Source organism: Fusarium oxysporum, chromosome XII (genome assembly GCF_013085055.1).
Source record: "Fusarium oxysporum Fo47 chromosome XII, complete sequence".
NCBI lineage: Eukaryota > Fungi > Ascomycota > Sordariomycetes > Hypocreales > Nectriaceae > Fusarium > Fusarium oxysporum.
In genome coordinates, this window is record NC_072851.1 from 206529 (window position 1) to 230813 (window position 24285).

A 24285-nucleotide genomic window follows, 5' to 3' on the forward strand; every position below is an offset into this window, starting at 1 on the left:
AGAGCGAATATTGAGTGATACTATTTCAACAGACTTCATCATGTCAGCTTTCTAAACAATCATGGGTCTGACCTCTGACCTGGAGCACTTGCTCGCTTATCTTATCAGGAGCCACCATACCTATTAAATGCTAGTTACCCGGCACCTGACTGAGCGATATTATTCGAACGAGTCAATAAGCCAATATCTTACACTGAACATCACTCATAGCTGTCATTAATTGAAGGATGATATGTAATTAATACATCTTTTACCCGGTGTGTGAACTCGTGACCAAAGACCATCGATGAATATAAGTCATTATGTGGGCAAAAGATGTCATACCAATCGTGAGCAATGAGCCAAATGCTCGTGCATATCTCGGGAGTTTATTCATCCTCCAAATCTAGTTCAAACATATCCAAAAACTCAGGTGTGTGAAGAGAATCAACATCCAGCTCAAATCCACCGAAGTCTCTTATCTCATCAAATATGTCAGATCTCATTTCAACACAAATGTCATCAAGCTCGGGGATTCCGTTCTCGTCCATAGGCCCATTGTCGCAACCAGAAATCTCAGCTTCAGCAGGAACATCAACACCGATAAAATATAGACTCGGACTTGGAAATTCCGCTGAAGCCAGTAACAGACTAAGAGAAGAGTCCTCTGCGTAACATCCAACAGCCAATGAAAGATCAATAGTCCGTGACAGGCGGAAGTAGAGAATAGGCCTCTGTAATAGAAAGTTACCCCAGTCGTCGGCTGCCTGAAGAGAAGCGAATGGCTTAGAGCAAAGTGCACTACTAGGGCTGGCATCAGTCCTTGGTGAAAAGGAATCCAAGATCCCAGAAGTTGCAGAGTCAATAGCGCCCCGAATGAAAGTCCAGACGTCGTCAACACCATCGTAAAGGTTCTGCAGTCCCTTCATCGTCTCCATGTATATATTGAGTCTACCCTGTTTCCGGGCTGTTTGTGACGGTAGCCTTGCCAGTTTGACATCCAGGATATGCAATACTAGTGGCAGCGCTGCGTACGCAATGCTGATAAATGTTAGCCCGGTTGTAGGCGAGGAACGGGGTCGACTTACATGCTAACTGGAAGAAACCTGGCGACTTTCAGTTGAACAAGCTCTTTCAGGTTGTCCGTGATACCCAGTGTAGCATCCTCCAGCTGGAGCCGCGTCTGTTGTAACTTGTCGTCCATACAAGCTCCTGGCGAGGTAAGACTAATGACGAATGCCTCGTATTGATATAGCGCGACGCGTGCGGAGCTTGTCAAAAGGATACAGTCAGCAAAAAATAAACGGCTGGACTCAGTAACTTACTAATAGTATATGTAGATCAAATTTGTATACAAAACGAGCGACTTCTCAGTACTTATGATACCAGCAGGGATGGGGAATTGGATAGTGGCCTTGTCGAGCCAGGCGTTCAAACTGGTCTCACAGAATCTAATAGACTCTTCAATCTGCTTTTGGTTCTCGATAATGGGAGAAATGGCATCTGCAGCGGACTGCCCCATCCCGTAGACCGTCTGAATCACACTGGTGAATGGAATTGCCAATTCGCAAAGACTGATAAACAGCTGGACTAAACTCCTCTTGGTTTGTGGTGAGTATACCTGCGATTCTTCGATCTCTTTCGCAAGGTCTTGCTCCGTCAAGTGATCTAGAGCTGGATTTATCGAAGCAATATGCAACTGCCTCCGAACGCCGAGGGGCAAGATTCGATCTCGCACTATGCAACACCACCAAAGCCGTTTCAACCTACTGGTATCGGCCGAATCTTGGTCTGGCCTTTTGTGATACTGATCAGCCCCTGCGCCTTGTGCGAGCTGAATAGCTGTTGCAAGCAAGATGGAGTTTGTACGCGCTCGGTCTCGTGTGGTGGCGTAGTAGGTTAGTAGCAATGCCCCTTGTGCATTAGATACGAGGTCCCTGCCAGAGCAGATGTCCAGTAGAAGCTATAGAGAAGTCAGCTTTAAGATCGATACCTTGAGTGCAAATAAAGTTACCTTGGCCCGAAGATAATATTTCTCTCTAGCATTGCGCCTGGAAGTGAACCCAAGACCTTTCAACGTCGAGAAGGGGACGAACTGATAATAGTTAGCCATAATCATAATGAACGCGGCTCGAGATCACTTACACTGCATGAAGCGAATAGCATTGCCTGGAACAAGAATAGTGAGATAGTTGGCTCTCCACACGGCTCCTTGTCACCAGAGTAAACAGCCCAAAACTGGGCCTCATCCAACAAAGGAAGACCAGGATGTACGTGCAGAAAATACTCTCGAATGAAGTCATCCAGGGCGTCGGGAGTAGGAACACTCAAACAATTGCGAGACTCAAGATAGTGAACATCGTCGGGCTCCAGCCCGGACATGTCAAGGGTAAGGAATGGGTAATAGGAGTATGTAATATGTGATCTGGTGTTGGGTCCTGTCCTTTGACGTGATATCGTGCTATCTGGCGCTTCACAAGGTTCAAGATCATGATATACCTCGCTTGGAATCACTGGCTGCTGGTTTACCTTAGTACATCCCGTAGCTGTCAAGTCTTCAATTCTCTCGAAGCAGGTTGATGGGCTTTCAGGGCTATGGTCTGACGGAATCTCAAGAAAAGACGCTTGATCCAAATAATAAGGAGAGATAGGACCGGTGACTGCAGGGTCTTTGCTTTCTTGTTGCTGTTGGAAGCTATTTCGAAACACCATGGGTTTTGGTCTCTCGGGTATGACTAGTGGTCTTTTGCGGCTTTTCCTGTCAACAATTGACCGTACCACTACAAGAAAGAACTTACTATTTGGTCCTGCGGGCTATGACTGTACATTCGGCATCGTCAAGCGCGCAGTTTGTACACCTTTGCGGGTTTCGGACAACATCGCAACGAACCTTTCTGACGCGACAGTTCATACAAGCTTTGGAGGCTCGCCTTCGTGCCGGCGCTGATTTGGGGGTTTCCGATTCCTGCATGATTCGGTTACAATTGGCAGTGGGCGTTTTGACGAAGACGTGATAATAAAAGTTAGAGTGCGTGAAGCAGAGAAGAGGACCCGGCTGGCCGGAGAGTTTAAACGTGGGGTAGCATTTCGCGGGGTCAATCTGGGGAAGTTGAACAGGCTGCAAGAAAGCGAAGTATATTCCAGCATTAATGCATGGCTCTAACTTGATACGTCAAACCGTTCCCTCCAATATAAGACACCCTTCTTCTGAATGCGTGGGCCTCTGGTGTCTCTGACCAGTCAAAGCTGGCAGGATATCACTAGTTCGAGTATAAACTTCACCACCGGAATCTTCGGACTGTCTCGTAAAAAGAAATGCTTCAAATTGCTGATCGGTACAACACTCAATCTTGGTGACCTGCATTTGCTGTCACGCTCTGACTTCTAGCCAATCCCCATCCACAATACGACCCCGCAAAACATCCCTCCGGCTCAAAATTTCTGCCGAGGGTGAAATTTCCACCGAAAATCTCCCAATCAGGACAAGTTCACCGCCAATTGACGTGGAACCCATCATAGACGGGGACTGGGGTCCTTGCTAGCAAAGCCATCCTTGATCAATCGTCGCAGAATCTTGCCAGACCTGGACTTTGGAATGGCATCGGTGAATACGATACCGCCTGTGATTCGCTTGACCGGAGACAAGCGCTTGTCCATGAATGACAGGATGGACTCAGCTGTCGCATCCGGCTTCTTTCGCACGACGTGTGCTTGCGGATGTTCTTGTCCATCACTGTAGCAAGAGTTTGTCAGTAAAGCATCACGGTAGGCCAGGAATGTGCTCGTACCGTAGAACCCGAATGACTGCGCAGTCTAAAACACCTTCGTGCTCCAAAAGATGGCCTTCCAGTTCTGATGGTGCGACCTGGAATCCCTTGACCTTGATGAGTTCCTGGTATTCACAGTTAGCGCGCCTTATGCACGAGTATCACGAAGCTTCCCACCTTTTTGCGGTCAACGATGGTGACCAGCCCAGTCCTATCAATCTTGACAATGTCCCCAGTCTTGACCCAGCCATCATCAGTGAAAGCCTCTTTGGTAGCAGCAGGGTTCTTATAGTAACCCTTGAACATATTCGGCCCGCGAAGTATAGCCTCCCCTTCCTCGTCATAACCAAGAGCTTTGCCATTCTCATCAATAATCTGGAGCTGCATATTGGCCACCAGGTATCCAACGCTCCCGTGAGAGGGATCAAACTCATCAGGTCCAAAAATCGAAATGGACATGGTAGCCTCGCTCATACCCCATCCTTGTCGGCTGCGAGCGCCTGTCTTGCTGAAGAGTGCCTCGAGTCGCTTTTCCACATCGGCCTGGAGTGGTGCTGCTCCGCACACGAGAAACTTCACACTTGAAAGGTCGTACTGACAAATAAGGGGACTCTTGACCAGCATTGATACCACTGGGGGCGCGAGGATTAGGTATGTTACTTTGAAGTCTTGGATCGTGCTGAGAAACGACTTCAAGTCAAACTTTGGCATGACGACGGTGGTGCAGCCTCGTTTCACGTTCAAGATGCAGAAAGTGATAAGGCCCACTGAGTTCACCGGTCAGCTTATGCGTCAGGAGCGTGAAAGAAACGACGAGACCTACTAGCATGGTAGAATGGAAGAAAAGCACAATGGACATCGTTGGCTGCAAAGGTAGGGTCATTTTTCCGCTTCCTTGCCACACGGTCAAGGTGCAGATTTTGTTCGGCGTTGGCGACCAAGTTGCGATGGGTAATCTCACAAGCCTTAGGGAGACCGGTTGTGCCACTGCTGAAATTGAGGACTGCTGGTCTAAGAGATATGTCAGGTTTGGTGGAGTGTGAAGAAGCCACATTGGCAACATACTTATCAGCTAGAATTTTGGGGTCTGATATCATCTCCCAAGAGTACGTTCCGTATCCTAACAAGCTTTGAAAAGATGAAACACCACCGACCGCGCTACTGTCCTTCGAGTCGATGAGGACCAAGGAATTGGGTGGTAAGCCTGCAGCCTCTGCAGCTTTCTTCGCCATTTCAAGTCGAGGGCTGTCGGTAACGATACATTTGGCACCCGAGACGGTGAGCTGGTTGACCAGTTCTGTAATCTTTAGCACGGGATCGGGTTATCGGAGATGGGTCCCGGAGTCACTGCTGATGACTTACCAGAGTATGTGTATGACGGATTGGCTCCAGTAAATATTCCCCCGGCGGCAATTGATCCAAAAATCACCGCTGGGTATAGGATCTGCAATCATTAGCCAAGGGAAACGCGCGATGAGCGAAGTCACTGACAGAATTCTCACAAAAGCCCAAGACAACATCGCCGTCTCGTATCTTAAACACATGCCGCAATCCAGCAGCTACGGATTTTAACGTATGCTCTAGTTGTACTTTATTGAGTTGTTGGGTCGGGTCATGGGCCTCAACATATACAGGCTTATCTGTCGACGTTGATTGCGACTCCTCTGACGACAAGTCTTGATATGATGTTAGCGGACCACCAGATGTGAAGTTCAAGGAGAAGGTACATACCGAATATGTAAGTGAGGAGGTCGACCTCAGGAATGGGAATCTCATATCTAGAAGTAAAAATCATGGTGAAGATTCAAAGAAAGTAATGCTGGACAGGAATTGTAAAAGTGGTGTTAAATTGGTGTGTTAAATATTCTGCACAGATGATAGATAATAAATATTATAAGATTTAAGTAATAAGAGACTTGAAAGCTCTTATTGTAACAACTTCCCTTTCTAAACGAGTTGCTACTGTTTGCCATGGGTAAATTGCGGCGACAAATTTAGCCTCGGCTTAATTTAGTGCATCTATCACCAAGTCGCGAAACGTCACGCGACCACGGCCCAGCGAGCAACCGATGATCCTAAGAGATGAATGCCTAGTCATAGAATCCACTAAACTCATCCAAACTATCCCAAGTTTGCCTCAATTGATCTAATTTTTGTTTTCCATGTCAAGATATGTCGGCGCAAATAACTTGCCTAGAGCCAGTCCTGATAACCATCCCATTGGTGCTTGGTGACTCGCTTATTACATCCATCAACCTGTGCACTTCCACCAGATCATCGTCTCCCAGAATGGACTGACCTGATCTTCATCGGAAGCCTCATTATTCATCCTTGCCAAGCGCGACGAATAGCCTGCCAAGTATAGTTCTTTGTATCGATCCCAACCTTTTGCGCATGGTCGATGACCTTATCGAGCCATGCCTGACAGTACATGTCTTGTTCTTGTCTCAACTTCTCTGCCAAGTCAGCAGTCTCTTTATTGCAATTCAATTCCATAATTAGGCGATCATAAATAAATCGAATGGCATCATCTAGCTTGACCCGTACAACCATCGGTTTCTCTTGATCCTGGTAATCTTGACGTTTGACGTTGAGCGCTAAACCAGCATCAAAGAGAGGCAGAAGGTTGATTGGGGAAAAGAAAGATGAGAATCTTGCCCTGTCCTGACTAGTAAAATAGTATGGATCAAGACCTGGTGAACGCGAAACTGGCTACGGAGTGCCATCCAGTCTTCATTCTCCCGTTCTGGGACAGGAAGGGGCTTGGTATACTCTGCTAGAGCCTGGTCGTCCACAACCATATAGATTACACGGAAGAGAGGTCGTATCAGATAGCAATGATCCTTGAACGATTGGATGGATGGGCTGACTGGCTGTGAAGCAATCGTTGCGTGATCTCTGCCTTGTTGGAAGTGCACAGGGTCATCAAGATGCACAGAGAGCGTATGCGTAAGATCCCTGTGGAATGATGATAGCTCATCTAAAGATTCAGCGGTTTGCTTGGGAATTTGAAAGGGCTTCGGGAAAAATCCTCCACCTTGGAATGGCGGACGCCCTTCGTGTAAGTGCAGCCATGCAAGGTATAAATATCGACCCAGATAGCCCAAGTCCATATTTCCGACGGTATCCGCATCAATATATACCGCAATCTCCTTATTTAAGAATTTAAAGATTTCATCTTGTTTAGTATCGACCTGTCCCGGCTGACGATACTTGGCGAATGGAAGATCCCAGGGCGCATACCATCCGACGGCGTATTCATTTTCCGAGCGTAGATTCAAGGCTGTTTCCTCTAAAAAGATTTACTGGAGATCCTTCCTGATCAAAGTCAGCATCTCTTTTGATACGGAGATTCATGGGGGCGAAGTCGTTTTGAGATACCTGGAGTCATAGCCAGAACATGCTTCACGATATTGGCCCGAGTCTGTCATAGAAGACATGACAAGGTATGGACATTGCATAAATAAGTAATATTCGTAGTAGGAAATTGTAATGATGTTGTGCTGTGAGCATTCATCGGCATCATCTAACAGCGAACCAGGATTCTCCATAATGGTCTTGGTGAGGTGGATTAGATGGAAGATCGGTATGTTTGGGTATAGGCGGTAGGATAATTGTAGGTTTCAAACAATCAGGCGTGGAGTGACTCGCGAGCTTTGGGCCCTTTGTCGCCAATTATAGTTTGCTCCAGGGAAAGGCTCACCAGTGTCGTCATGTTATTGGTCCAGCAGAGAGGGCTTCCCTTCCCACTAAAGCTTATAGCTCATGGCCTCCTCCCATTATACCTTGACCCCAGGTATTCGGGTTCCTGGCGGATCATAAGCATGTTGTTACTGCCCGATCCAGTTCAATCATTGGTAGTATCGACAAGGAATATCGTGCCAGGATCGATGGCGAGGATCGAGACAGCCCCAATATGGGAATGAAGTCATTGGCAGTGGACCACAAATGAGGTGGTGTATTCGGTGACTATCTCATCCACGGGAACACTACGAATAAGGCAGAGATTGAAAAATGGTGGCTTGGGGAGCAAAGAATAATAATGCAGGTTCCCGTAACAATCCAATACCGCCTTTGTTAAAAAGAATATAACACCACTCATTACAATAGCATAAGCCATACAGTCAACCACAAGCCGCTCACTAAACAAGATATATTGAATGTTATGGTAGGCCTCAGGCTTATCAGGATTGCGTCCTACTCTTATTGGGCGCAAACGAGCCTCTCTTCGTGCCGGTTTTCTTCAGCCTCCACCCATCATCCTTCATAGACTGGGTATACGCCTGGTCCCAGTACCTGTTCTTCTTTGAGGGACTCATGTATTTATCCCACTCTTTCAATTCAGCACCTGAGACGCCTGGGGCACTCTTGGTCACCTGAACGTGCTGCCTGGCGGGTGGATCCACGGAAACCTTTGGCGATCTGCCGCAGCACATCTTGAGAAGTTGGCGAAAGTATGAAGCGGTGTGTTTCTGACGTTTGGTTAATGTTTTGATCAACTTGTGGTACGTAGAGGCACGTACTGTAGTTTTGTTTTGAGCTCCTTGAGGGAGGATGTTGCAACAGTGTAGGTATCAGATTATTTGTAATTATGTTGGGTTAAGCTGAAAGAAAAAACGAAGTTTAAAGAAGGACCACATGGGCAATATATAATGGAAGGACGGCGAGAAAGAAATCAATAAGATTATAAAATACCCTCACCTTTCTGAGGGGGGAAAAGATATGGCTTGGGGATCCGGATTTGAATGGTAAATGAGGATATGCGCGCAAACATATTGTGACATCCTGATGGTTGATTAGTTTGGCGCTTTTGCGGCTGGGAGCACCTCTTTCCAGACCGAATAAATGGACCATGAGGAGGACGAGTTTCAAGAAGGATACTCCCCTCAAGGGGTAAATAATAATAGTTCGAGTTCTAATGAAACTACCCAGTCAGAGAAGAAGGACGCGCATCACTCTACCTTTCTTTAACGCACCGGTGTGAATCTTGAACCTTGAATCAATAGTTCTCGCAAGCGGGGACAGTGAAACATAAAGAAAAATTCTCGATCAACCTCGAAACGTTATGAACATTCTTCTCGTCTTCTACTGGCATCCATGGTAGATTCGTGATAGGGTAGTTCTTATCAAAATAAACCATGTTGCGAATACGGTTCCTGTAGACAGTGGATTACTGGAGTTTGCAAAGAAGGATAAAAAGTAGTTTAGAAGCTGTCTGATCCTGCTGAAACTCTCTTTACAGTTGAAAGCTCAAGAGTCATGTGGCAGTGCATGATTAGTCGCTGAGACCTGTAACTCAAACTCTACCTCGACAGATCAACCTGGCGCCTTCACGTCAAATGATTAATGAGCTTGGGGCGGAGCTACATCATGAAGTAACTAAATTCATTGGCTGTTGCGCATTTGGCAGTATAGTCTCATCTAACTATCTATTGGCTAGCCACCTTTTCCTCCTTGCGGCTGGCAATTTCGCTTTATCATCCTCTTTTATTGGCGGAAACATCTCTGTAAGGTTCGCCACATGGGACCCATTCATAGGCTGCCCCAGAAACTTGGCCTCCGCGTCGAGCTTCTCGTAAAAAGCCCCCGTCACCTGTTCGTTGCGGTAGTCAAGACGGTGCCCGCACCGATACGTCGTGACGTCGTAGATGGTAGGGTTATCCTTGCAGCAATAGCCCCAGCAGTCTGAAAACAGCTCCATTGCGGGCACGTAGGGCGACTCGCGATGGCTTTGCTCGATGATGTGCAGCATTGTCGGGATACCGACCTCGTGGAAGACGTCAAAGGACTTGAAGATGGGTGCTGCGATGATGTAGTCCTTGAAGAACTTACGAGGGATGAAATAGATGTCGCTCCAGCCGACACAGAACTCGTTTATGTCGATTTTGAAGCCCAGGTCCAAGTGGTCCAACTGAGCGCTTGCGAGCTGGGCTTTGAGATGGTAGTGCGGTCCGCCCCATCCACCCCAGTCATAGCCCTTGGTGTCGTTCATGCACGAGAACTGGGGTCCTACAGGTTTCATCTCGGGCCAGGTCATGGGGAAGTATATCTTGTTGCGGTCAATGTTACTCCAGGCCAGAGGGTCAATCCATGCGTCGAAGTGATAGTAGAGCATGCCATCGATCTCAGGCTCCTCGTCGAGAATCAGTTGCATTGTATCGGCGACCTGCTGGTAGATGTGGAAGGTGAGAGTACTCTGGTCATGAGTTATGTTGTGAAATTCTGGGCTGCGTCCTTCATCTTTCATCATATCGGGCATTGAAATGTGAATGTCGCGGAAGAAGGGTTTGTACTTCATCAAGGTAGGGATGCGCTCAGGGTGGACCGAGTTCCATCTGATGAAGGCCATGGTATTTTTGAAAGGCGATGTGACAATCTTTGGAGCGTCGGCTTCTTCGGTTGTTGCCACCACTTGCGTGCTCCCATCAGTCGACACGGTCGATATGGACTTGGTCGGCATGGCCACCTGGTACATAGCCAAGGCCATGACAGCCATGACCGTGATGAGGGTGTTGATAAAGATGAATAGCACTCTTTTGTTTTGAACAATGGCGCCCAGTTTGGCGAAGAAGCCGGTCTTGGGATCGGTGTCAGACTTGGTGGTGGTGGGCTTTGGAGCGGGGTTCTCCATGTAGAGCCAGGTAGCGATAAAGATGATAAGTGTCCCTGGAACAACGAGAAAGCTGAGGGATGTATCTGAGATGAGAGGTGCTAGGTAGAGCAATATTCCGGTAGAGAATGCGGTCGCGAAACATTTGACTAGGGCGTCGGCATCTAGAATGGAGAAACGTTGGTCAGCTAGCCATTGTAGGAGGATAGAGAGGAGCCTGGACTTACACTTATACACGGCAGTAATTGCGAGACCAATAAAGACATTGCTCATAATGACAAGGATGGCATGAATACTCCCGTATCCCTCGAAGAATCCCGGCTCGTTGGAGCTTACGCACTTGATGGTGATATGGCAGACCAAGTTGACAATTGTGCCTGAGGCGTACAAGATCATATTGTTGGCATGTAGACTGCTATCGTCGGCTTTGAGGAGAACCTGGTTGTATACACCCGATGAAGCGCTGAGGAAGACCTGGAAGAGGAGGAGGGCGTATGTGTCGAGCGGATAGAGGGCGCCTTTGCCAGGCTGGTATTGCGTGACGATGAGACCGCTGAGCTGAAGGGCATCACATGTCAGTACAAAGTCTCAATGCGATGGGGAGGTCGATTCATACCTGCATAGTGATTGCCATCCATTGAGTCTTGGACACCTGTTGATTGAGCGTTGCAATCATGACCAAGGCTGTGATGAGCGTGACACCGCTTTTCGTGAGTTGGATCGTTCCTGGGTCTGCCATTTTGTAGCTCAAAAAGAGCTGAGCAATGATGATTAGCTTCATTTACACATAGACGAAACGAGAAGATGTACTCACTGAATTATTGATGAGAATGTAAATGAGCGCCAAGTTGTAGAAGCCAAATCGCACATCGTCCCTCACCTCACCACGAATGTAACTCCAGAATGTTCGCAGACCAAAAGGCAGCGGTGGTGAAGACGGCCCAGAATCCCTTGAGCCCTCATCCTCCGAGTCCAACGCCGTCAGCGACGACGAATCCTCGTCTTTATCTTGAATCTCCAAGTCCCGATGGTCATCCGCAAGCGACGCATACGCCGTATCCGAGCCTCGTGTAGAAGGCCCAACGCCCGTCTGCGCTCTAGCTTTACACTCGCGGTAAAAGAATATCGAAGACAGGATTAACTTGAGAAACTCGGAGATGGTGATGGATCCCGATGGTGAGAAGGCATAAGAACCACCGCTCTGCGCAGTCTTCATGATAACGCCGATGCCGACCTGGATACCGACGAGACCCAGCGCCGCGAGGTACGCGGCTCGTTGGGGGCTGCTGTTGCGCAGCGATAGCTTTCGTAGAAACCGTGTTGCAGACATGATTGTTCCTGCTGTGAAGAGGTTTACGTGTGATGAGAATGAGATGTAAAAAGAGCAGTGCGTGGTGATTTTTAGTATCACTCCAGGAGAGCAGCCCACCGATCTGCAACCGTAGAGACTCGAACGCTCGATACTGTTCCTGCATCGAGAACCACGCCACAGATATCAGCTCAGCGCCGTTCACATACTTAACAAGACGCCACATTCCTCACCTTAGAATCTAACGAATCGCGCTTGTCCATTTTTACTACTAACCAGGAACAGGGTCCCTGAGGCATGCTGTATTTGGTAGTGGGCGTTCCAAACGGGATTCTAGAGGGTCTAAGGTTTAGGGCTGAGGTGTCACCGAGAAATGGGGTTTGTTGCCGGGACCCGGGGCTGAAAGCTTGTTTTTCCCCTGTTTGCGGCGAAGGGTCCAGAGGCAGGCCGCGACATGCATGTCAGTGAACAAGTGAGCTTTCGCCTTTGCCATGATTGCAACACTGCATTCAGATGATTCGGGGCAGATCCAGATTGCGGTATGTCATGCCTGGATCATTCCATCATTCCCATTATTCTCGACTGGTGCAAGCTTCGTTAGTGTACCTTTGTGGCGCCCTACTTCATTGGTCGCGCCCAATACGGACATCGTGGAAAGCATCCAATAACATGGCGCTTCCGTCAAAGCAATTGTTATAGCAGCGCAACCATTCATCAGTGCACATAACTCACAGCGATAATTGTGAGCTGCACTCACTCTACGATTGCACTATCGTTGCTTGGTGATGTGTCTTGTATGAATCAGGGCCAGGCGACTGTTCCATCTCTTCTACAGTAGCTGCCTCTAGTCAATCATACACTGTAGAATTGTCGCTCTAGTCTAAATGCGGCGGCCGGCATGCCAGTCCAATACTCCGACATCCTTTGTGACGGATACGTGATTGCCATGGTAGCTATCGAGCTTCCAGACCGTTTATTTTACTTTCCATTCGCTAAAGAAGTGCCCGGAAGGCCTTCCGTCACGATAACTACCCGTCCATCTTTTCCCCTACAATCAATCCAACATTCCTTGGCTAGGTTTCCGCTTTTGTGTTGGAACTACAATAGCAACGCCAAACCTTGTGCATCCCGTCGAGAACGTTTTTTGGTCCCTTCTCGCCGCGCGCTGAATCCGGTTTCGGTCGAGAGCTATAGCCACATGGCTTCGTGTAACCCGTTCTGGGCGCTTTCGATAGAGTGATGGAGGCGATTCTGGAGCGCGATTGGAGAGAGTGGCGCGCCTCTCGAACATCTCTAAGTGCGTTTGGGGGGGGGGATGAGTTTCTGTCTGGGAGGACGAAGGTCAAGGAGACTAACTACTCCCGCACAAAGGCAGCCTTGGTGAACGACGATTTAAAGTGATCGACCACCACAAGATTCGTTTCGATTACTCCCCTCATTGTCTAAACTCAGCGATAGTTTTACATCCTTCATCATGCCTCACATTCATGATAACGCTGTTACCAATGGCATCAACGGCCATGCAGATGACTATGAGCCTGTCAATGTCATCATCCCTATTGGCGGTATCGGTTCTCGGTTCGCCAAGGAGGGATACCGTTTCCCAAAGCCCCTCATCAACATTGTTGGGCAGCCGATGCTCCTATGGTTGATCGACAACCTCAGCCTCCGCCCCAAAGACACTCTATGGATTGCTGTCAATGAGCAAATTGACCATGAGTTCAGAATCGGCCAGCTTGTCAGCAAGAACTTCCCAAAGGTCAATCTCAAGCTTTTGTTGTTGAGACATCAGACAAAAGGTGCTAGTGAGACTGTAAGTACATCACCAATCATCACCTTCGCCCAGATGTCCATTGTCTAACGATGTCCGCCCTTCTTCAGCTATACATGGTCACTCAGAGCATGACCAAGGAGCACTTGCAACACCGGACCGTATCTCTCGATTGTGATACAATTTATTGGAATGACATCTTGAGCTCTGTGCGGAAGCTGCCCAGCGGCCATGGTGGCTGCTTCTACTTTATCGACCAAGGTGATAAGCCCATCTTCTCTTACATCCAGACAGAAAACGAATCGTAAGTTACCATTTGCATTCTTCTTTCATCACCATCATCCCTCTGTAACAGAAAAAGACTAACCACCATTCTATGCAGGCCCGGTGCGGAACGAATCATCGACATCCAAGAGAAGAAAGCCATCAGCAACAAAGCCAACACAGGAGCTTACGTCTTCCCCTCCGCTGCTGACCTTAAGACCTGGGCCGCCGAGAATCTCGACGTAAAACATCCCGACGGTGCTGAAGTGGGCGAGTATTACACCTCACAAGTCATCTCCATGATGGTCCAGAGCGGTGTTCCGTTCATCGGCCTGCCCATCCAGAAGAAGGACTTTTCTGTCGTTGGCACCCCAGAGCAGCTCCAGGAGCTACTCGCAGCCCTCAAAAAAGACAATCACAGCATGCCAGCCACGTTGAAGAAGCGCAGGTTCTGCTTTGACTTGGACATGACGCTCGTGGGAGTCCCCGCTGTTTCGGGTGATTACTCGACTTGCCCGCCTATCTCTAAGAATATTCGCCTGGTGCAGCAGCTTTACAAGGCTGGTCACTACATCATCATCGTAAGTACAACAGACTTATTCTCCAAGCCACATACTGACGTCCTCCCAGCAAACAGCACGCAGAATGAAGACTCACTACGGCAACCCCGGCAGAGTCCTCGCCGACGTCGGCCTCGTCACCTTCCAACAGCTCTCAGACTACGAGATTCCCTACCACGAGATCAACTTCGGCAAGCCCTACGCTGACGTGTACGTCGACGACTTGGCTGTCAACGCCAATCTCGACACCGCGCGTGAACTCGGCTGGATCCTCGACGAGCCTGAAGTCACACCTCGGCTCGGCCAAGTACGTAGGAGTTCTGCCGAAGACGTCAAGAAGGCTGGTATGATTGCCGCGCGTGACTTCAACACTGTCCAGATCATCAGAGACAAGGTCATCAAGTCTAGCAAATCTGAGGCTATTCTTGGTGAGCTGTACTTCTACGCTCACATGCCGCCTACACTGTCTCGTATCTTTCCCTCTGTTTATAGCGTCGACTATATCCCTGCCACTTCAACCTACAGCATCACAATGGAGAACCGTCGTGGCCGCACATTCTCCCATCTCCTCGTCGGCCGCTCAATCACCAAAGGCCGTCTCACCAAATTCCTCGAGACACTGCACACTATCCACACAGCACCAAACACCACAACACAGCCCGTCTTAGATGTCCCCGAAGCGCTAGAGGCCAGGTTTGCACCAAAGGCGCCTGGTGAACATCCTATCAACATCTACGCCAATTACGGCACCAAGCTACGCAGCAGATACTACCAGCACCGCGATCGCTACGACGCGCTGGGTCCACTAGCTGCATCGCTCTTTGCGCGCCTAGATGAGTTTCTCGACACGTATGAGGCTGAGGAGAAGGGCGTTCACGCAAACGTCATCCATGGTGATCCGGTGTTCAGCAACGCCATCATTTCGGATGATGAAAGGACCGTTAGCTTCATTGATGTGCGGTGCCAGCTGGAGAATTACCTCACCCCCGAGGGCGACATCAACTATGATCTTGGCAAGGTCTTGCAATCGCTGTGCGGGTACGACTATATCCTCTTCATGAGTGCCAATAACTACGACCTCACGGGAGCTCTGGAGGATGATAAGCCGCTGTTGGATGAGGCGGATACTGAGCTGTTGAACGAACTTCAGGAGCAGTTCTTTGATTTCCTCAAGAACAACTATTCTGTGAGGCTACATCGCAAGACTTTGTTCCGCGTCACAGCCTCTCTATTCTTCAGTCTTATCCCACTGCACCGAAAGGAGCTGGGAGCCGTATTTCTGCGCATGTGTAAGGAGACGTTAGACAAAGCGGGTGGTATTGGCTATTAAGTCTGTCTGTCGCATCATTAATGTATATATTTCCACTCCAAGTCAAAATTAAAGGCCCTTGCTTGACGGGTGATTACAATGAGTCTTTTCCTTATCTCGCGATCACCAAGTTCCACATTCATCCCCATAAAAATGTCAGACTGCGGTCAAAGGCTTCCGTTGACGGAGCCCGTTCGGTGATAAGATTCACAAACATCGGTCCCGGTGTTTTCACGGTGATATTACATCCGCGATCCCGGAGCCTGCCAGCGATAATAGATCCACTCTCGGCCTCGGTATTCTTAGAACTGCGAGCGGGCCAAGTATAAAACGCCCATCTATCACTTGAACCCTCTTATCTTCAATCTCTATCTTTATTCACATTGCATATCTAACCTAATACCGCGCAACGTCTGCTCATTCCTCAAATCCAGATCCTGTTCCCGTTGTCATTATTGGCTGGGGTCGTGAAAATGGCGTCGTCTTCATGCCGAAAATCTTTGCAGAACACAAGTCTCCGTATGTCATGACAGCCATGATGGACTTTGAAGAGACATTAGAGCCGTACCGATACTCGCCACACAATCTTGGAGTCGTTCTGCATAACTTGCATCCTCGCCCCAGAGCTCTCATTATCGGTATCGCTGTTCCACCTTCTCTCACAGACGAAATCACCGCTGTGTGGAACGAGTATGTGGGCTCAGTTTTAAAGAAGGAGTTTAAAGATGATCAAGATTGGAAGAAGAATGCCATCAGCCCGGTATGCATTCCCCCTATCTTGTGCGTTACGTATCGCTGATACAGGTATAGCTTTCACTTACGCATTACGTTGATCCTGCTATCTTTGAACATCCACCGATGGATATGGGCTGGGAGAAGGAGATGTTCAAGCACCTTGATGCCGTATTCCGACCTGAGATCCAGTGGGACTAGATGGACCGATGTTCAGAGGACTTCTAGACCACAGAAGCATCAACGTTCTAGTATAGACAATGCTTACCGTGGATACGCGATAGGTAGGTCAATATGAGCACTACGTGTGTAAGCTTGTGTAGTTCCCAAGAATCCTGAAGATTGAGTTTCATCGCCATTCTTTTTGCTTAACCGCTTCTCCAGGGTAATTGATTTGTCGGCACCTTCATCCTATGCTCCCTCTGTACTTTGTGATCCAATTGTGTGTTTAAATTTGAGGCATAAAAAAGTAGCTTCCGCCCCCTGAACAAAGCTAAAGAGCACATATTGTCACATACAGGCAATATACTGGTCTCTTAATAATCAACTTGAGGCAACGCTCAGCAACGACAACCTCTGCTGTCTGGAATTAGATGGGGACTGTTGTCAGAGAAAAGCATTGGCTTCAAATTGCTTGACATCGCTGCAAGGTGAACTGGGGCACACTTATTGTTTATTTGATATCTATACTGGCTTTATTGCTCACTGTACGGAAGGAATTTATATTCTCACATGTCTTGCACGTCGTATACCGATACCGGATCGGGTAAGTTTTAACGGTCGGCGGCTGAATGAGAAGGCCCACTCTTTCACGCGAATTGTGGACTGGGCATCAAGGAGACATGGATGTATTTGTCTACACCGTCACGCCCTTTAGTTGATTAGTTGTCTCTCTTCTAATTGTTGAATTTATTTAACTAATTGCACATATACCTGCTGTCTCCTGTACTTAAACTTGTTATCACTGGACTACTGAAGTCCTACGGTTCCCTTGTTTCCCCACTTTTGCCTCACAACAAAAGAGAAACTCAGTCACCAACCTCAGTGATGGCGTTCCCAGCAGTATCTGACCCACCGCCAATGTTCAAAACAAAAATGTTAGATGACAGTCAAGACCTTCTGGCGCCTCCGTCTCCCTACCAGATCAAAGTATATACTAGCCAGGACTTCTTTGACAGTTCTGTCTTGCGAGAACTCCGGACCGTCATCAACGCTGCCTACCAAAGCCACGACATCAATCCCCTGGGAGAAATCGGCGAAAGAATCCAACACGATACTCAAATCGTCGATGAAATCGGTACAAATGGCTTCACGGTTGTCATGTCTTGCGCGGATGAGATTGTTGGCACAGCAAGTGTCAAAGATTGGAAGCCCACCGCCCAAGAAAACGACTGGAAGCCGGCCGGTCATTATGCCGGGAAGAGTGCCGACGAGGCTTCAGCTATGGATTCCGCGCCATCCGTACTGGAAACCATTAGCTGCGAAGGAGATGTCGAGGTTTTCATGGTTGCCGTCAAACCTGGACTTCCATACAGAAAGAAGGGAATTGCAGAAGGCCTCCTCCGGGCATGTGAGCAGCAGTTGAAGAAGAAGTTCTGTCCAAAAGAAAATCAGGTGCGAGTAATACTTAGAGTCGTTCGAGAAATCAATAGCCGATACTGGCTGAAGAAAGGATACCAGATTGTTGGTGAACGCTACTGCCCGCCCTTAACATGGGATGTGGAAAAGGCATTTATCTTATTGGCCATGAGGAAAGACGTTTAGATGAGACATATTAATGTGCGACAGTGACGAGAGAAATATGTATATATGATGATAGAGAGTGTGTACATTTGGCTAAAGTTTCAATGAATATTCAAACCACGCAGGTGAAGAGCGAACCCATTTTGTTGAAATAAACCCCTGACGCGTATGAGATGCGATACTAACATGATAAACCATGCAGAAAATAACAGCCTTCCCAGACAATAATGGAACACCGAGAGTGTTTTTCAAGTCAATCCTTGTCGACACAGCTCATGAATTCGTTGGTCCGCCATCTGACTCGACTGTTTTGTCAAGCTGACGTTTTAAAAGTGTTGTGAAATAGCGAAATTGAACTTGGCCCATTGTGTAGGTTTGCGTCGATGTTTGAACAAAAATTAAGATGGATAACTTGGCTGGCACAGTGAGCCAATAATGTTCATAATTACGACCAGATCGACTTTCTCGGGGAACGCCTTCCTTTATTTTCGGGCCAGGGGTATTGTACGGGAGGCCTTTTTCTGCAATGCCCTTTTGCAAGAGGTGGAAGAACTGTTTGTCTATGGGAAGGTGACCAAGACTCTTGCTGGGGAGGCCTTTTCCTGCAATGCCCTTCTGAAACAGTTGGGAGAGAGTTGAAACTATGGGAATGCTGCGAATGCTTTTGCTTGGGAGGCTTTCTGAGGGAATACCCGTGCGAGAAATGCTGTTGGGGAGGCGGCGAAAACACTTGTTGTGGAGGCGATTTCCTGCCGAACCCTGTGGAAGAAGGTGGAAAATGCTCGGATGTATGAGAAGAGAATGCATGCTTTCGCTTGGGAGCATCTCTGAGAGAATACCCGTGTTTGAAATGCTTAGGTTCTCTTAGGGAATACCCATGGTTGAAATGCGTTGGATGAGATTGACTTATGCCATTGTATTGGTTTCCAGCTTGCCAATGACCCCTCTTCTGCTTGTATGAGGCCGTTGGCCTGGATGAACCGCTACCCATCTTGAAGGTCTTGTTAAAATGTCTGAGCTGTGATGTTGTGTGGCTGGTGCCTCAGGAAGGATGTTCGAACAACAGAGCTGAGTGAAGCTGAGTTGATGAGTTGGAGCTGACAGAAAATGTTTATGTGTATGCGTATATACCAACGAGTCGAAAACAGAGTGAGAGTAAGAGTCTGTGTATGTGTCTGTACCAAAGAGAGAGAGACAGAGTCAGAGTATGTATCTGTTCCTGTGCTCGCGTCCAAGACTGAAATGTACTTGGGTATCTGAGAAGGGACCTGGAACAATGGAGCTGAGTGACCTTGGCTTGGTAATCTCGAGCAGACTGTTCAAGTGTATGCTAAGGAGGAAAAACTGAAATGGAGGGAACAGGGGACAGATGCCCTTTTTATAGCACGAAGGTGATCTGGGAGAAGCTTAAACTTGACTCACAAAAGGCATCATGGTCCCCGAGCCCACGCTTTACTCTGAGTTTGGAAGCATCACGTGAATGACTGTTCACGAACATGGAGGCAAACCAACCATGGTTGGGCGAGAAACACGTCACAGGAAATGAAAGCTCTCTACAGAAAGTATGGTATTCGAAGTACATAGTTCTTGATACGTCGGTTTCTCAGGGGTCTAGTTATTGGGGTCCTTGAACCCTTCTGCTGAAGAAGCAAAGAGATGTAAATTTATCCCCTGCATGATGTTAGAGAAAATTATCGACTTCAACTGTGCGAAACGATTGGTCCATGACATTGACAAGTGCAAAGAGATTCAGATACCCAACTCTAGCATTCCCATGGCACCTGCAATTGGTCTGCTGGCTGCTGTCGACATTCACACTGCGTGAATCCGGATATAAGAGTTGGTCTCTTCTATAGCATCTTGGTCATTACTATCATAAGGCGAAACGAAGTTCCAAGTTTCCGGTCGTAGTAGGTCATGAAATCGTCGGCAAAGTGCTGCGTATCGGGTCGCAGGTCAGCTACCTGGCGGTCGGAGATATCGTTGGGGTAGGCTGTCAATCAGACTCTTGTAAGTCGCGAGATGGTCCTTGCGAAGCCTGTGAGAGCCAGACAGAAAACTATTGCCCAAAACGAGTCAGCACCTACAACAGCGTTCATCGAAACGGCGACTTTGCCCAAGGTGGTTACGCCTTGTATCACCGATGCCCAGCGTCGTTCGTTGTCAAGCTACCATTGGGGATTGCTCCCGAAAAAGCCTCGCCTATGCTATGCGGAGGGTTGACTGTATTCTCCCCGCTCAAACGGTACGGCATTGGACCAGGCAAATCTGTTGGCATCATCGGTATTGGTGGACTTGGTCATTTTGGTATCTTGTTCGCGAAGGCCTTAAGTGCTACTAAGGTTGTGGCCATTTCTAGGAGCTCGAATAAAAAAGAGGATGCGCTACAACTGGGTGCTGACGACTTCATCGCGCCGGCTGAGGATAAGGACTGGATGTCGAAGCATGCGCAGTCTCTGGATATGATTATCAATACCACTTCGTCGGCCAAGGTAATACAATCTATCCAACACGCTCTGACTAAGTTTTCCTTACTAACTGCAACCCATTTAGGTGCCCCTCGCGGAATATATCGGCCTTTCAAAGCGCGACGGTATCTTTGTACAGTTGGGAGCTCCAGATGGAGCACTGAGTATTAATGCCTTTGCCTTGATCCGAAGCCGTGTCCACCTGACTGGATCCTACATTGGAAGTCCCAAAGAGATCCGCGAGATGTTTGAGCTGGCAGCAGCTAAGAAGATCGAGCCCTGGGCCGAGTTGCGACCAATGGATCAAGCTAACCAGGCGATCTTGGATATGGAGAAGGGCTCGGCTAGGTATCGATATGTACTCACCAATTGAGACATCTTTAACAAGTATTAGTAGGAGATAAGGTAGCAAAAGATTTATAAAGAGCTCGAGCCTTTCTCGAGCGGGTGTAAGAAGCTTTTTCTCAAGGAAGACAGCTGCGCATCCATATCGCCAACATTTCTCCTCGCGAGAATTTCATAAGCTATTTGTGTTCTTTTAATCGCCATAGAACAAGTACAAGGCCACTGGTGATGGCAGGTCTCTGGTTGGGATTTTATGACATCGTAGCGGGCACGAATTAAAAAGAACTTTTAGTTTTTAATTCAACTTGTACGCCCAGCTCAATAGCTGCATTTTGCGTAGACTAGATCAAATCTTGATTCTATGGTCTTTGCAGAGCTACGTCCCCATTTGGTACCACTCATCAATGTAATTTGTACTCAATGGGCTTGAAACTGCCGTCATTCGTCTTTGGTGCAGACCATGCTGTGAGGCCGATGATCAAGTCCATCTCGGCGATAAAGTCGATATGATCACCAGCTTTGCTCAGAGGCGGCTTAATCTCCAATACTCCAGTATTGCCATCCACAGTAACGTTCATAAAAACGTTAAAAGGAGTGGGAATGCTATCTTCTTGAATGCCGAACTTGGCAAGGGCATATGCCGGATTACCCTGACAACCTGGTAATTCCGGAGCGTTCTCATACATCAGATGGAACGTATCCTTGGAGCAAGGCGTATAAAGAAAGTCGTGCTTGCCGACTGTGTCTTTGACGATGCTGAGCATGACGTTGCTTCGGCTGCTGTAGAGTTTATCGCCAACCGAGAAGAAGATCTTGGTGGCATAGTCGAAGGAGCGGCTGTTGCTGAGAGCTTCGCGAGGGTCGCTGGCACTGAAGGCCACAAGGTCACCGACTGAGGCGCCTTTGGGATCAATGACCGAGAACCTCTGACCTTTGGAGACTCGGAACGCGGTACCAGTTCGAGGGGCGATTTGGACTGCGCCGTTGGGAAGGGTTTGTGTTTGTTCAGATATTGTTATGGCGGAGATTGATAAAGATATTTGAGATTCGTAGTTTGGGTATCGAAACAAGGATGGTGTTTACTGCGGGGATTAGCAAGTGTCGAGGCTTCCTTTATTAATGACGGATGATTCGGTGACAACTCTCTTTGTCCGGTGCTACTCCGAAGCTCTAGTCCGAACTAGTGTACCACTCCGAACTCTACTCCGGTGCCCTGCGAGCGACATGATTTTGGCCCCACTTTGGACAGCGGCTGGCTCTTCAAAGGGCGGACTTTCTTGTCATCTGAGTGAAGTTAGAGCAGCAACAGTCCTAAGCAACGATTCATTTTCAGGGCTTGAATTGATACAGTAGCCGCCTTTGTCTTAGCACAGACTAAATACTCTAGAACAACCTGAGTATCAACCAAATCACACAGCGTAAAACAACAGGTCTTTAAGCGGCTTCTCCAGCATAGGACAACCAGGTAGGAATTAAAAATGATGACGAGTCTAAGTAAACGAAGTTACAATAGCTAACAGAATTAAATTACCTATGCCTATGGACTTGGATCTAATTTACAGGATAGCCTTTTACCCTACATCATGAAACCAAGTCCCTTTTGACTTTTCAAGCCCTAAGCAACTTGACCAGCGTTATCATTACTATCTACTCTTCACGGGCTCTAGAAAATTAAGCTTATGTTTCTCAGAGGGTACCGTCCTCGAGATACGACCGTATAGCGCGCCCAAATCGCTCCACTGCTCGAGCAATCCCCTCCTGTGCTGCGGCAAAGGTCAGGCGAAAGCTCACACCTCGCATCTCTGTCACATTGGTCATGAACCAGCTTCCTTTGCTGACGACCACTCCATTCTCCTGAGCCTTCGAGAATATCGTGTCTTCCGTATATCGATATGCCTCCCATTCGCTATCCTTATTGTTCATTGCCAGGCTTGGATAGGACAAGTTGAGGTTGATCCATAGAAACATGCCCACGTCGGGAACTCTCCAGGAACAAATACCCGAGGGAAGATGCGCCTTACACGCTGTAGAAAGGATATCCCGACGGCGCCGGTACTGAACAGAGAGCATCATAGCCCACCGGATGAACCCCTCGTGGCCCCAAGTCTGGTCCAATAGCTTGTATATCATCGCCTGGGATGGGCCGCTCGGCGACGCCACGCTGACCTCTGAGTATGCAATGAATTTATTGATCACTTGGGAACTTGCTGTTACCCACCCGCAACGTAGGCCGGGCGCTAGCACCTTGGATGTTGTATCCATCCGGAGAACGCGCCCGGAAACATCGAGGGACAAGTAGGAAGCTGGTAAGCTTCTCAGGTAGTCATCAGCATCTAATCCCTTGTCTGAGTCTTCGGAGGAATCCTCTCCTAGCTGTATGAGATAGTATGGGTCGTCTTCAAAGATGTAAAGATCATGCGCCTCGGCGACTCTGTAGATAGCCTGGCGGCGCTCTAGGCTCTGAGTCGAACCCGTAGGGTTCTGCCCACATGGAATCATGTAGAGTACAGATGGTTTGGGGCCCTTTAACGAGTCCCAGTTCTCTAGTTTGTGGTTGAGATCCTCTGGCACAAGCCCCAGTTCGTCCATGGCTACACCTTGGATCTTGAGACCCTGTGCAAGCGCCGCACTAAGAGTGCCCGTGTATGTGTGGCTCTCCATCAAAATAGTATCCCCAGGGTTGCAAAATAGTCGGAAAGCAATCTCCATGGCAGAGGTCGTGCCGCAGGTAATTGCGCATTCCCAATCGCTGTAAGGGGGGTCATGAAGCAATTCCATATGCTCGGTCACCCAGCGGAGGACCTGAGGCGACCCTCCTGCATATCCATAGTTCATGACAATGTCAAGATCATACTCATCCTCTCCTCTAACACAATCCATCGAGACGGTAGAGCCTAAGCCTTCGGGTTCTGGGCAAAGCATTTCAAGAGCCTTCCACGGGAAGTATTCCGCCCACGGCCGTGCAGTTCCGAGGCTTATCATCTCCGGATGGGCCGCTCTTGCGGCCGCCTTAAGCGAAGATGTGTGCTGTTGCTGACTGTCTTCGCTGAAGCGGTGATCCCAGCTTTTAGCCACGGGTTATCTGCCTGGCTGTCGGACCTTGAAAAAGGTTGAGCATGTATATGGCGTGCTGCCTTTGGGCAGAAGTTGGGATGCCGCCCGTTTGTTGTCGATCTCAGACAGTTTGCTTTTGAGCATGATGGTTATTGAAGATTGCGTCTGGAATATGCCAGCGGTTAAGATGAAAATGACGTGTAAAGTGTAGATTCGAGAAGACCAGTGATTTAAGGAGATCTTGTGCAAATCACTAAAGCGAGGGATGTTAAATAGATGAGTTTTGCACATAGTCATGTTGGTGGTCCTCGGAGTAATTGCTTCGGAGTAGCCGCATGGACGTCATTGCACGTTGGAATACGCTCATCGTGTGC

General features: G+C 48.2%; 10 protein-coding genes across 10 annotated transcripts; 4 read left to right on the forward strand and 6 right to left on the reverse strand.

The window, feature by feature from the left end:
• Nucleotides 1-328: 328 nt before the first annotated feature.
• Nucleotides 329-2950, reverse strand: FOBCDRAFT_192841 (fungal-specific transcription factor domain-containing protein; the record flags this gene model as incomplete). The annotated part of the gene is made up of 6 exons (XM_059608735.1): nucleotides 329-1020; nucleotides 1068-1250; nucleotides 1305-1942; nucleotides 1994-2074; nucleotides 2125-2674; nucleotides 2778-2950. 6 exons carry the CDS (start codon nucleotides 2948-2950, stop codon nucleotides 369-371), a joined length of 2277 nt encoding a protein of 758 aa, XP_059466332.1. The 3' UTR covers nucleotides 329-368.
• Nucleotides 2951-3492: 542 nt separating this feature from the next.
• Nucleotides 3493-5541, reverse strand: FOBCDRAFT_150055 (uncharacterized protein; the record flags this gene model as incomplete). The annotated part of the gene is made up of 7 exons (XM_059608331.1): nucleotides 3493-3712; nucleotides 3768-3871; nucleotides 3924-4513; nucleotides 4570-5043; nucleotides 5109-5190; nucleotides 5238-5410; nucleotides 5478-5541. 7 exons carry the CDS (start codon nucleotides 5539-5541, stop codon nucleotides 3493-3495), a joined length of 1707 nt encoding a protein of 568 aa, XP_059466333.1.
• An 802-nt stretch (nucleotides 5542-6343) lies between these two features.
• On the reverse strand, nucleotides 6344-7137 carry FOBCDRAFT_209013 (uncharacterized protein; the record flags this gene model as incomplete). Its single annotated transcript, XM_059609260.1, has 2 exons — nucleotides 6344-7038; nucleotides 7128-7137. The coding sequence occupies 2 exons, from the start codon at nucleotides 7135-7137 to the stop codon at nucleotides 6344-6346; spliced, it is 705 nt and encodes a 234-aa protein (XP_059468132.1).
• Nucleotides 7138-9136: 1999 nt separating this feature from the next.
• On the reverse strand, nucleotides 9137-11686 carry FOBCDRAFT_254343 (UDP-galactose transporter; the record flags this gene model as incomplete). Its single annotated transcript, XM_031193228.3, has 4 exons — nucleotides 9137-10520; nucleotides 10584-10914; nucleotides 10973-11113; nucleotides 11171-11686. 4 exons carry the CDS (start codon nucleotides 11684-11686, stop codon nucleotides 9172-9174), a joined length of 2337 nt encoding a protein of 778 aa, XP_031029849.2. The 3' UTR covers nucleotides 9137-9171.
• Nucleotides 11687-12904: 1218 nt separating this feature from the next.
• FOBCDRAFT_254344 (capsule biosynthesis phosphatase) lies at nucleotides 12905-15602 on the forward strand (the record flags this gene model as incomplete). Its single annotated transcript, XM_059611114.1, has 5 exons — nucleotides 12905-12962; nucleotides 13192-13478; nucleotides 13547-13740; nucleotides 13819-14281; nucleotides 14331-15602. 5 exons carry the CDS (start codon nucleotides 12905-12907, stop codon nucleotides 15588-15590), a joined length of 2262 nt encoding a protein of 753 aa, XP_059468133.1. The 3' UTR covers nucleotides 15591-15602.
• Nucleotides 15603-15990: 388 nt separating this feature from the next.
• Nucleotides 15991-16502, forward strand: FOBCDRAFT_150178 (uncharacterized protein; the record flags this gene model as incomplete). Its single annotated transcript, XM_059608333.1, has 2 exons — nucleotides 15991-16329; nucleotides 16380-16502. Coding segments are annotated over 2 exons (462 nt in total), but the record flags the coding sequence as incomplete, so codon positions are not given.
• Nucleotides 16503-17187: 685 nt separating this feature from the next.
• Nucleotides 17188-18272, forward strand: FOBCDRAFT_265746 (uncharacterized protein). Its single transcript, XM_031193231.3, has 2 exons — nucleotides 17188-18169; nucleotides 18247-18272. The coding sequence occupies exon 1, from the start codon at nucleotides 17349-17351 to the stop codon at nucleotides 18063-18065; it is 717 nt and encodes a 238-aa protein (XP_031029852.3). The 5' UTR covers nucleotides 17188-17348; the 3' UTR covers nucleotides 18066-18169; nucleotides 18247-18272.
• Nucleotides 18273-19540: 1268 nt separating this feature from the next.
• On the forward strand, nucleotides 19541-20885 carry FOBCDRAFT_209018 (uncharacterized protein; the record flags this gene model as incomplete). The annotated part of the gene is made up of 3 exons (XM_059609261.1): nucleotides 19541-19606; nucleotides 19943-20536; nucleotides 20598-20885. The coding sequence occupies 3 exons, from the start codon at nucleotides 19541-19543 to the stop codon at nucleotides 20883-20885; spliced, it is 948 nt and encodes a 315-aa protein (XP_059466334.1).
• A 373-nt stretch (nucleotides 20886-21258) lies between these two features.
• On the reverse strand, nucleotides 21259-21870 carry FOBCDRAFT_149366 (uncharacterized protein; the record flags this gene model as incomplete). Its single annotated transcript, XM_059608315.1, has 1 exon — nucleotides 21259-21870. A coding segment is annotated over one exon (612 nt), but the record flags the coding sequence as incomplete, so codon positions are not given.
• Nucleotides 21871-22543: 673 nt separating this feature from the next.
• Nucleotides 22544-24055, reverse strand: FOBCDRAFT_245665 (pyridoxal phosphate-dependent transferase; the record flags this gene model as incomplete). The annotated part of the gene is made up of 2 exons (XM_059610712.1): nucleotides 22544-23890; nucleotides 23957-24055. The coding sequence occupies 2 exons, from the start codon at nucleotides 24053-24055 to the stop codon at nucleotides 22544-22546; spliced, it is 1446 nt and encodes a 481-aa protein (XP_059468136.1).
• Nucleotides 24056-24285: the final 230 nt, after the last annotated feature.